Below are 11,630 nucleotides of genomic sequence, written 5' to 3' on the forward strand. Positions count from 1 at the left end.
TTTTTTAAAAAAAATTAACAATCTTTACAACACATGTTATTTCTTCTGTAAGAGGTCTGTGTTTTTCTTAAATGTCTTTTGACAGTCATAGAGTCGGAAGGACTCCCCAAGTCTCAACTATTCATACCCATTTAATTAATATGCCCCTAAAACCTGCAGGATTGCATATCAAATCAATATCACTGGCACACTTAAAAATTGGATCTGACCTTTAAATGAATCGATTTATTTTGTAATAGAACAATTTCTTGATCTGAGACCTGTGTCCTTCACGGATGAGGGTTTAACCAATAGCACCCCCTGACCATGGTTTACAAAGCCCCACACCATCCAGTCCCTCTTTCCCTTGTGTCTGAACACATCTCCCCCCTCCTCTCCCCGCCCACTCTGCTACAGCCACAAAGGCTAACTCGCCACGCTTGTTCCCACCCTAAGGTCTTTAAATTAGTTCTTCCTTCCTTCCACCTGTGAATTTCTACCCTTCCTGGGCCTTCTCCTTCTTGGTTCCCTCATCCCCTTCATGGAAGGACAATCCTCAAGGACTACAAATGGCTGCACCCTTAGTTACTTTATAGTATGATGATATTTTCTTTTCTTCGTCACATTTATTGCTACTGTAGCTGTGTTGTTTGCTTATTTAAATGATCACTGTCCATCTTCCCATGAGAATTCCAGCTCCCCAGGACAGAGACCTGGCATTTCCTGTTCACATGGACAACCCCTTCACCTAGCACAATGCCTGGCATGGAGTGAGCCTCCAATAAATATTAGCTGAATGCATGAGTGAAATTAATGTAAAATTTTCTGCATTCTGGGAGTTTTAAAGATACAGATCTCAGAAGTGGCTCTGAGTTAACAAGTTTTGGCAACCCTGGGTACATAGGAGGACATAAACTCTGAGAAAATAACAGTAACAATACCACCACTACCATCATTCCCAACAATGACAACAAAAACAACATTAGGTTCTATTTACTGAGTACCTAAAAGCTTGGCTGAGGTGGTATCTTTTATCTTTTAGGTTTGGTAAGACTTTTGTAAGCATAGGAAGGTTTAAAAATAAGTATTGCTGTATAACCTGAGAAATTACAAAATATATATTAAAATAATGAGGAAAGGAAGGAAAACCACAATACCAATATTTTTGTAAGAGGTTAAGTGTTGGTATAACAACATATTTTACAGCCATTATGATGATGATTATGATATTTTATATGTCTTTACTGTTTTTGTTTGCATGCATTTACTTTTTTGCATTTATGGTTGAAGCAGCCAAGAAAACTTGATATATTCCACCTATGATGTTCTTGAAATATTTAGGAGATTTTGACTAATGTTTAAATGGATAATTTGATCAATGGAATTAAGTTAATAGTAGGTACTGGTATTTTTCTGAAATATTACTTAATAGATCCATAATTTTATCACGTTATTAAACTAAGTACAAATAGTAGAATGTATTCTCCACACACCAAACCTCCTTATACAGTTAGGATCTGGCCATTCAAGCTTGCAAGAGAAATACCAGCACCCTCATTTTAGAGACAAGGAAACTTCTGTTCAAAGTAGCAGGTAGATGACTCATCTAAAGCTACGCAGTTTGTAACTGGCATCTTGGACTTAGATGTCAGTGTGCCGACTCCTTGGGCCTCCTCTTCCCATTTCTAAATGCTTAGATGCTTAGATGGGTGAACATCAGGGCATTGAATTTAGTGCTGTAAGACGTTTCCACACTCAACATTATATTTTAGTGGAAACAGATCTAAAAGAAGGGGTAGATCAAACCACATGGACTTAAGAGGGTAAGAAGATCACTGGGGATCCATGAGCTTTAAGAGGGGACCCAGTGGACAATATCAGGATGAAAATAAAAGGACAGAAGCCACTCAGCCCACCTGAAGGTCAATGTGAGGCTCCCGTGTTACAAGTCACGAAACAGGGACGGGTGCCAGAAAAGTCATGATGAGGCAGCTCTCGGAATTGCTGGAAGTTTCATTCAGTAAAGAGCCTGACAACCATCTGGTACACAGTTTGAACTCCTTGATGACAACTCTCAGAAGGTGGAGGTGGCCCTAAAAGAAATAGTCCCTCTAGACTGGATGCTGACCAATGAGGAGAAGCACATCAGTGATGTGGAAATGAGAAGGAACCTTGTGAGAAATTGTTACCTTGGGTCAAAGGGAGATCATGCCAGAAAATGTCAGAGTTGTCCTGTGTTTTAGGAAGGGAATTTTCAAAAAACATTCTAGGAGAGTGTGAATCCCATGGAGATAGGGCTAAGAAGGATGATGTGGCTCTGGAAAGCTAAATCCTGAATGCAAAGTTGTGAATCACAAAAAGGGAGAAAAGATAGAGAATTACAGAGTAATTAAGATGGGTTCATTCTTCAATAAGACACTTCACCATAAACTATGACATGGGAGAAAACAAAACAATGGTACAAGTCTTCAAGAATGGGGAGGCTGGACCTGAGGATTTACCTCTCCTGATTTTACTTGTTTGTGTGAGTAGAGTGGTTTTTAATGCAATGGTCAGGAGCAGATGAGGATGAGGGAAGCTCAGCTTCGGAAGATTGTGAACTACCAGAGACCACGGAGAGGATATAGACCCAGGCAGAGCCAGTGTGCTTTGCTAGACTCTGTGACTCTTCAAACTTGAAAGGATAAAAAGAAGATTGTTGGAAAGGATTTGAAGGCTACATTAGAAAAGGGGATGGTAAGGATGGGGGCATTTTACTTTATTATTTTTGAAATAATTTATTCAATTAATTAATTTATTTTTTAATAAACAAAAAAGTTATTTTTTACATATTTCAAGATTAAATCTGAACTTCATAAATTAGCAATAAAAAATCTTAAAACTTCAGCTATTATTTTTAATCCAAAGAGTTTTTAAAAATTGGATCTGACCTTTAAATGAATCCACTTAGGTTTTTTTTAATTGGAGTATAGGTTGAAGTTATTTTTAAATCAGCTCCCAAACCTTTGGTACAGATACAGAATGTCTATTTCTAGGAAGAGTTCTTTTTTTTTTTTTAAACATCTTTATTGGAGTATAGTTGCTTTACAACGTTGTGTTAGTTTCAAGTGTGCAGCAAAGTGATTCAGTTATACATACAGATATATATTCTTTTTCAGATTCTTTTCCTTTTATAGGTTATTACAAAATATTGAGTAAAGTTGCCTGTGCTATACAGTAGGTCCTTGTTGTTTATTTTATAAACAGTAGTGTGTATATGTTAATCCCAAACTCCTAATTTATCCCTAACCCCCCTTTCCCCTTTGGTAACCACAAGTTTCTTTTCTAGGTCTATGGGTCTATTTCTGTTTTGTAAACAAGTTCACTTCTATCATTTTTTTTAGATTCCATATATGTGATGTCATATGATATTTGCCTTTCTCTGTATGACTTACTTCATTTAGTATGATAATCTCTAGGTCCATCTATGTTGCTGAAAATGGCATTATTTCATTCTTTTTATGTCTGAGTAGTATTCCATTATATCTATGTACCATATCTTCTTTACCCATTAATCTGTCGATGAACATTTAGGTTGCTTCCATGTCTTGGCTATTGTAAATAGTGCTGCAATGAACACTGGGGTTCATGTATCTTTTTGAATTATGGTTTTCTCTGGATATATGCCCAGAAGTAGGATTATTATGGTAGCTCTATTTTTAGTTTTTTAAGGAATCTACATATTGGCTGTATTAATTTACATTCCCACCAACAGTATAGGACAGTTCCTTTTTCTAGGACGGAGGCATTTTAAATGACTTCAAAACCAGAGAAGTCATGTTCTTGGAGAAATTATATTCTATGACACTAAAAGGGATGAAATATTGCATTCAATAATCTGTGAGACGGCTGTTTATCCCAGAAGATCACTAGCCAACTGGAGAAAACTACTCTCTATTTTCAATTAAAACAACAACAACAAAAAGAATAAGAAGAAAAGAAAACACCAAAAAACCCTGGGTAGTATGTGAGGAGCAAGTTGTAGAAGCCACAGATAATCAAATTGGATGTCAGCGCTAAGACAATGGTTCTCCAACTTTCTGGTCTCAAGAACCTCTTATAATTATTGAGGACCACAAAAGACTTTGGTTTATGTTTTATCTATCAATAGTTACTGCATTTGAAACAAACTGAGAAACACAAGAATACAAAGCACAAGATCCATTAGGTACCAGACCAATGACATTAACACTCGCCATGTAGATTTTAGGAAACTCTACTGTACACCTGGGCGAGAATGAGAATGAAAATGGCAAATGATGCTTTAGTATTATAATGAAAATAGTTTTTATCTTCCACTCCCTGAGATAGTCTGAGGGACCCTCAGGGGTTCTGGACCAAACTTTGAGAACTGCTGCAAAAAAATGTTTCACCATGTGCCCAAGGGGACAAGAACAAAGATATTCATGACAACATTATTTATAAACAGCACATATTTGGCAATATCCCTTTACTGAGAAACGGAGAAGCTGTAAACAGCTATAATTTTTAAATAAATTCATATTGATTTGCAGAAAATGAGTTTATCTTAAAACAATGTTAAGTAAAAAGCAAGTTAGAGCATATTATATACACTATGGCATCATTTAATAAAATTGAAATATGCCAAACAATACTATTATTTCTATGGTTTTACTTGAAAATGAAAAACAAATCTGAAGCAATATTAAGATATGCTATTTGTTCACTTTAAAGAGAAGCTATAAAGACTTTTTTAAATGGCCATTTATTCTTTCTTTTAATTTATTTTTTAAAATTAATTAATTAATTTATTTTTGGCAGGGGCTACTCTTCGTTGTGGTGCACGGGCTTCTCACTGCAGTGGCTTCTCTTGTTGCGGAGCACGGGCTCTAGGCATGAGGGCTTCAGTAGTTGTGGCACACAGGCTCAGTAGCTGTGGCTCGAAGGCTCTAGAGCGCAGGCTCAGCAGTTGTGGCTCACGGGCTCTAGAGCACAGGCTCAGTAGTTGTGGCACATGGGCTTAGCTGCTCTACGGCATGTGGGATCTTCCCAGACCAGGGCTCAAAACCATGTCCCCTGCATTGGCAGGCAGATTCTTAACCACTGTGCCGGAGTTAGTCCTGGCAGTCCTTCACCAGGGAAGTCCCCATTTATTCTTTTTATTTATTTTTTATTGGAGTATAGTTGATTTACAATGTTGTGATATAAAGGCTTTTTAACATTATCCTCTTTATAATTTTTTAGCATTTTAAAATGATTTCTAGGCTGTTACAAAGGGTGATCACTAAGCTCAAGCTTCAGTCCACCTAAAACAGTGGTTCTTAAAGTTGTCCTCCACCCATTAGTAGCGTCAGCACCATCTGAGAGCATGTTAGATGTGTAAACCATGGGGCACACCCAGAACTACTGAAGCAGAATCTCTAGGGTGGGGCCCAGGAATCTTGGTTTTAATAAGCTCCTCACGAGATTCTGCTGAAAGCCCAAGTTTGAGAACCATTGGGCAAGAACAAACATGACCATTCATCCTGTCCTTTACGTAAATGTATCTAATTCAGCAGGAATTTTGGTATTATTGCTTATGACATTCTTGTGGACAAAATGATGTTACATATAGAAAGGGGGTTCTCAAAGATATTTGCCAAACGTTTTATGTTTTAAAAAGCACTCCCCACCCCACCCTCACCTTGCCTACACACCTTTGCCTTGGGTACCTGAAGTTTAACTTTTGACACAAATCGGAGCTAACCTGTGGCTCCTGGCTTCTGAGATTATGGACATGTTGGCCAGTGTAAACGTGTATTGATACATTATGTGGATAAATTCTTTTGTAATTAGCTAAATCAAGGTTTTCAAAGCATGGTCCCCAGACCAGCAGCAACAGCATCACCTGGAAACTTATTAGAAGTGCAAATTCTTAGGCTCCATCCCAGCCCTGTTCAATCAGAGACTCTGGAAATGGGCCCAGCAATCTGTGTTTATCAAGCCTTCCAGGTGATTCTGTTGGACTATAGTTTGAGAGACACTGACCTAAATGAATCTACATAGAAGAGTATGTCCTGGTGATTGTGACATGTACTTTAAAGAAGGTTTGAACAGGAACAGCTCTTTAACCAATCAGAGAAGAGAGTATTGGTTGCAATGGTGAATTTCCATTCAGAACCAGCTGGCCTGACGCTTACTGACCAACCCTGAAGGACCAGCACTTTGCCACCACCTAAGGCACTGTACACCTCTTCCAATACTGCTTTTATGTCATGATCTGTTTTCTTGTTTTCCTTTGTCTGCTTCAAAGGACAAATTGACCAAATTAGAATTGTCAATTCTACTTAACTTAAAAAAACTTTGCCAAAATGGCTTTAAATCTGCACAACTCTACCTATTCATTCCTTTCTATCAATTCATTCATGGCTTCGTATTTCAAAGACTGTTCCAACTTCTGCAATATATACTGCATGGTTTATAATTTGCCCTTCTCAAGTCACTTGCAAGATTTCTACAGAGAAGTCATTTCCAAAGAGTGAGATCATCCAAACCTCATGGCATACTTTGGCCCCTGCAACCTTTTATTTTCCTTATTCCAAGAGGCTGGTAGAGTCAGTAGGATTCTCTTGGACCCCGATTCAATATGTGCTGACAGCACCAACTGCATTCATGGGATTTGGAGAAAGAGAGGCTCCATCTAAAGGAGTTTGGTGAGAATATGAAATATGGATTTCTTGCGGGTCCTTCAGTTAGAAAGTATTTAATTAGCTCCGCTCTTTCTGGGGAAAATTCAACCTAGCTGACTCTTGTTTTGTCACTCCTTGTCTGTTTTTATTTTTTTCTTGCAGGTAAAACTGTGCCTGAAATTTTCAGAAATCCAGGACTGGATGCATACTCGAGATGTATTTTCCAGACATCTTTCTGTTAGCATTTAAGTGTCCAAAACAAACATTCACGTTTCATGCAGACTGGATACTCACACATTTGGCATCAGGGCTAGGAAGCCCATGACGTGAGTAAGAGAATCACTGGGCTCAGGAGCTCAGCAGTTAGGAAATCTTGCTCCAATCAGTGAGGCTCATAAATTAAGCCTGAGAAGATAATGAGCCAGCCCATCCAGGAGACGGAAGAAATGAGCTAGAAGGTTCTCTCAAGTCCTACATCCACTGACCATGGTGGATTATCACTGAGATGGGAGATTCCTACTTCACTGCCAGCCAGGACCTGCTAGGACCTGGACAAGTGAAAAACCATGGTGAAATAAATGGTACTCTGTCCTGACCCTGTAATAACCACACTCCCTGATATGAAAGCACATCATGGGCCTTTAACTACTTTCTTCCAGAATGTTCCTCATCAAATGATTATACTCAAGGGTAAAAAAATAGCCCTTGTTTCATTTGGGCAGTTTTCCTTTGTCATGTTGATCAATAGCAGATAACTTTTCTGGGCACACTGTGTCTTCTGTTTTCTGGGTTTTATAAAAACTTGGAATATGAGAAAAATAATGAAACTAAAAAGTAAATTCTTTCCAATCTCAACTTCTTTTTAGATAAGGCCCAGCCTATTATTTAGTCATTAGTGAGGCATTAGTCTTTATTTCGGAAGAAAATCATGTTCAGTAGTAACATACTGCCTAATATTAACCAGTTGAGTTGGTTAATTGGTCAGTTTCTATTAAATATCAATCAATACCTGCTTAGAATAAGAGGTTCCTTTTTGTCCCTAAAGTTTTATCTTCTCAAATATCTATCTCCTTAGTATTTTACATTTTAGCTGGCTTGAAAACTTTCAAAATCTTATCAGAACTTCAAATTCACAAGATGCAGGATTAGAACACTCTGTATAGATCTTTGGGCAGAAGAGACCCACATGTTCAATACTAGAATAGAATGACCAAGACCATGCATAAATGATGGAATCACAATTCCAACTTACTTAACTCAGGTGGTCTCTTATAAGAATTTCTTGTAATTTACCAGATAGGTTCCTTCTTTACTCCCTTTAAAAATGCATCCACTGTTGTTATACGTATCATTTAAACTCAGTGTATTCAATGTGCGTGTTAATACAGAATAAGGTGTTTATGCAGCTCAGATGCCTACTAATATAAATCTAATCTATTGGATAACATGATGATAAGCTTCAATGATGTTTAACTCCCATAGGGAGCTTTTGGGAAATGACCCAGGGAATTCTTATCATTCTGAGGTGCAGAAGGAAACTGCAAAGGCTGGACTTTCTTTGTAGTCTCTTGACATATCTGAAATGTACTGGGTCTGAGTTTGACTTTAATGCAATTATTTTGATGAACATTCCTTTTAAAAATCTACTAGCCATTTTTTAAGGTAAATTATAGCCTATTCTAGGACTCAAATGCTTCATCTTTTATTTGAAATAGCTCTTAGACTATGAAGACTATACACATATAATTTATATATATATACTTATAAATATATACTTGATTTTATATATAAAGTATATACACATATGCATGTATGTGTGTACATATATATAAATCATTTATTATTGTTAAAAACTGTTATTACTATTTATATAGAAGTTTAGACATTCTGAGGGCAAATGTAAAACAACACAAAGTTGCCTAACATAATGTCTACTCAGAGATTAGTGCCAATATTTACCAGAGTGGGTGGATAATATTCTTTAGTAAAAAGAACAAACACCATTAAAAGTAGAAATGAAAATTTCCTATTTTGTGACTGTATTGTATGAGTCTGATTAAAAAAAAACTCACATCTGAAAGCTGAGGTTCCTTTTTATGTGTTGCAATTTACATGAAAATTAAGTGGTGAACATTATACTCATTGAAGATGATTGTGGATAATCTGTGGATATTTAAAAACAAATACATGATTTACACATTTGATAGCTCGCCCGTAAAGATGGCTCACTGCATCAAATGAGAGAGCACGCTTCTTAAGCCAACTTAAAGACAGAATCCTCGCCATACCTTCATGGGAGCCAGCTGGATGGGAGTGATGCACGAAGGGTCTACCATGGGCTTCGGCCTGTTGGCCGTGTCTGCTAACAGGCTGTGCCACTGCTGGGGAAGGCCGGTAAATTTCTGTTCTTGTGGATCAAACCCAGTATGAACCCTGTGTTCAAAGTTGGATGGGCCAGATATTTCAATCTTTTTCTTTTTCTTTCCAAACATGGTGGAAAACCTGAGAAATGCAAACAGAAACAGGGAGCTGTTTATATGTCGCCAGCAAAAGACCATAGCAAAATTAGTAATTCATTCAGAGTTCTATCTTTTCAATTCTTCCTCTATATATCAGTAGCAAAAGATAGAATTTGTATTTTTAGGGTGTGTAGATTAGATAACTTCATTCAAAAGTTTGTGTTCTCTCCTTGCACTTGCCATATATAGTTTCCTGACCCACAGAGTTTGGATTTGGCCATGTGATTCTCTTTGACTAATGGACTGTGCGTGGAGGAGAACATCCTTCACTTCAGGGTGGAGGTTTCTGAAGGTATTGTATGTTTCCACTTCCCTCTTATGCTCCTGCTACTTGGCATGAAGATCTCTCTAGTGGGCAATACACCCTCAGCCAAGATTCTGGAAGGAGAGATGAATGAAGCAGACACAAATCTGACCTCCAGTTTGGAGCCAAGCCCAACTGAGCCACAGCTGAGTTACAAGTATGATATAAATGTTTGTCATGAAGCCACTAAGATTTTGTACTTGTTTGTTACATGATATTACCAAAGCAAAAGCTGACTAGTACACAGGGAGAAGCATCTCAAAGTGTGGTGTGCACTTAAAATCTAAAACATTTGTGTGGAGAAATATGCATAAACATGAAAAATGGAATTAATAATTCTATTTGCCACATAAAATTATTATCAGGATTAAACAAGTAAACATTTGTAAAACACTTTGAAAAGTACCTGGCACAAAGTCAATGCTGCAAGTATTAAGAACACCTCTGGATTAATACACGAGAAACTTGCCTGGCTTTGCCTGCAGAGAAGGGAGCCAGGGGGACAAGGCAGAGAAGAAGAGCCACTTTTCACGGAATATTTAGAATTTTGTACAATGTATTTTACTTATTTGAAACAATGTAGTTTACCTAGTTAAAACACCCTGTGACAGGGATACCTCTAGAAAATAATGTAAAATGGTTACTTTATGCTTTACGTTTATTGAAAACATGTAAGGTAACCTGGGATGAATCCCACCTCTTCACCATGATCTTGGGTAACTGATTTTCTCATTCTGAATTTTCTGTGAACATGACAATCATGATCATTTGGGGAATCCTGACACCCCTGCTGCAGGTTTTATAAAAGATGGTGCTTTGGCTTCAAGGTTGCTTTGTTGGGAAAGCCTTATCTCAGCCCTCAGACTTGAGTAGGTGGGTTATATATATACTTGTAAAGCTCTGTACATATTTTTCACTGCACTTATCCACTTGCTATCAATTAATTGGGTGTAATGGTATGCCCAGTGTCTGTCTTCCCTTCTAGAATATAAGATCCATGAGAGTAGGGATGCTGCCTCCTTGTTTATTACAGTTTGCCAATGCCTGGCATATGGTAGGACTCAAGAAATATTAGCTGACAGACTAAAATCACCCAGAACAAAACATTCAGGGAAGAGCACCTGGGGTCAGAACTCCATAGATGTTAACATCTTCCTTTCTTCTTTCCCTCCTTTCTCTCTCCCTCCCTCCCCTTCATCCTCAGTTAAAACTTCTGTTTTCTCTTTTAACCATTTATCCCTGCTTGGCCAGCAGGGGCTTCCTCCTTTCCTTCTAGTTTTCTAAAGCTCCTAGTCCATCCTCTACTGATGCAAGTCTGGGCTGGTATAACAAAACACCAGAGACCAAGAGGTTTATAAACAACATAAGTTTATTTCTCACAGTTCTGGAGGCTGGAAGTCCAATATCAAGGTGCTGGCATATTACCTGCCTGCTGAGATCCTGCTTTCTGGGTGGCTGCCTTTTTGCTGTAACTTCACAGGTTGGAAGGGACAAGGGAGCTCTTTCTGGTCTCTTCTTATAAGGGCACTAATCCCATTCACGGGATGGGATGAACTGATCATCTCCCAAAGGCCCCACTTTCTATTGCCATCACCTTGGGGATTAGTATTACAACATATGAATTTTGGAGGGACACATTCAGACCACAGCACTGCAGATATATTCTCCTGACAGGGATGAGACTCTTTACAGCATTAACTTCTCAGAATTTATTAAAACCCATTTTCCCATCCATCCTGGTTGTTACTTCACACTAATTTAGAAAACTCACGTAGGGTGAAAATGAAAAACTAATGAAGGATGATAAGGGCTCAAAAATACCTTGATGTGTGTTACCTCTCTTGGAAAAACTCTATGCCAATAAAATGGACAACCTGGAAGAAATGGACAAATTCTTAGAAATTCACAACCTGCCAAGACTGAACCAGGAAGAAATAGAAAATATGAACAAACCAATCACAAGCACTTAAATTGAAACTGTGATTAAAAATCTTCCAACAAACAAAAACCCAGGACCAGATGGCTTCACAGGTGAATTCTATCAAACATTTAGAGAAGAGCTAACACCTATCCTTCTCAAACTCTTCCAAAATATAGCAGAGGGTGGAACACTCCCAAACTCATTCTACGTGGCCACCATCACCCTGATACCAAAACCAG

At 38.0% G+C, this 11,630-nt stretch overlaps 1 protein-coding gene across 1 annotated transcript in view; it reads right to left on the reverse strand.

Annotated features, from left to right (window-relative positions):
* PAK5 (p21 (RAC1) activated kinase 5) overlaps positions 1-9,139 on the reverse strand; it is a 96,816-nt gene extending 87,677 nt beyond the window's left edge. Inside the window, exon 1 of the mRNA XM_060123260.1 lies at positions 8,936-9,139. Coding sequence (XP_059979243.1) covers positions 8,936-9,139 — 204 coding nt within the window. The remainder of the gene's footprint in view (positions 1-8,935) is intronic.
* Between the last annotated feature and the right edge of the window lie 2,491 nt (positions 9,140-11,630).

This window comes from Lagenorhynchus albirostris, chromosome 15 (assembly GCF_949774975.1).
Source record: "Lagenorhynchus albirostris chromosome 15, mLagAlb1.1, whole genome shotgun sequence".
NCBI classification, from domain to species: Eukaryota; Metazoa; Chordata; class Mammalia; order Artiodactyla; family Delphinidae; genus Lagenorhynchus; species Lagenorhynchus albirostris.